General features: G+C 79.5%; 1 protein-coding gene across 1 annotated transcript in view; it reads right to left on the bottom strand.

The window, feature by feature from the left end:
- Positions 1-39: 39 nt before the first annotated feature.
- AURANDRAFT_68906 (hypothetical protein) overlaps positions 40-858 on the bottom strand; it is a gene marked incomplete at both ends in the record, with an annotated part of 6,697 nt that continues 5,878 nt past the window's right edge. The window contains one exon of the mRNA XM_009044639.1: positions 40-819. Coding sequence (XP_009042887.1) covers positions 40-819 — 780 coding nt within the window. The remainder of the gene's footprint in view (positions 820-858) is intronic.

The following is an 858-nucleotide window of genomic DNA, read 5'->3' as shown; positions in this document are numbered from 1 at the left end:
CCGCGCGCTCGGCGGCGCCGCCGTGAGCAGCGCCGCCACGTCGTCGGCCGTCGCGCAGGCCATGACGCGCGACACGTCGAGGACCGCGCCGGGGTACTCGCGCTGTAGCGCCCGCGTCCACGCGTCCGCGTCCCGGAAGCTGAGCGCCGCCGTGGACTTGGCGAGCCGCGCGACGTCGATGCGCCGGCTCGCCGCCGCGCGCCGCACGGCGTCGAGCGCGCCGCCCTTGCGGGGCCTCCGCGCGTCCCCCACCAACTTCGCGACGTCGCCGACGGTCGCCGCGCTCAGCACGTCCAGGAGCTCGAGCTTCGCGCCCGTGCGCGCCTCGAGGTCGCGGACGATGGCCGTCACCTCGAGGGAGTCGAGGGCGAGCGTCTCGAGGGCGCTGTCGAGCGCCACGGGCGCGCTCGTGTGCTGCGCGAAGACCGCGACGGCTTCCGCGCCCGGGTCCGCGGCCGGCGGCTCCGCGGCCCCGCCCGCGGCCGCGGCGCCGCCGTCGCCGAGCGCGCCGCCGAGGAAGGCGCGCACGTGCGGCGCGCGCGCGGCGGCGGCGGCGGCGCAGGCCGCGTCGAAGCGGACGACGGCGGCGACGGGCGCCGCGCCGCCGAGCGCCGCGTCCAAGCCGTCGAACGCGTCGGCCGCGTTCAGCGGGAGGAACGGCGCGCCCTCGGAGCCGGACCCGAGGCTCTTGATGCGGCTCGCCATGCCGATGCCCGCCCAGGGCCCCCACTGGACGCTCAAACAGCGCGCCGCGTCGCGCCGCGACGCCCGGAGCGCCGCGAGCGCGTCCAAGCCGCCGTTCGCGGCGCCGTAGTCCGTCTGCCCCGCGTTGCCCACGAGGGCCGTCACGGACGAGTA

The sequence above is a fragment of the Aureococcus anophagefferens genome, assembly GCF_000186865.1.
Source record: "Aureococcus anophagefferens unplaced genomic scaffold AURANscaffold_574, whole genome shotgun sequence".
In the NCBI taxonomy this organism is placed as follows: domain Eukaryota; class Pelagophyceae; order Pelagomonadales; family Pelagomonadaceae; genus Aureococcus; species Aureococcus anophagefferens.
This window is presented reverse-complemented; position numbering and strand designations above follow the sequence as displayed.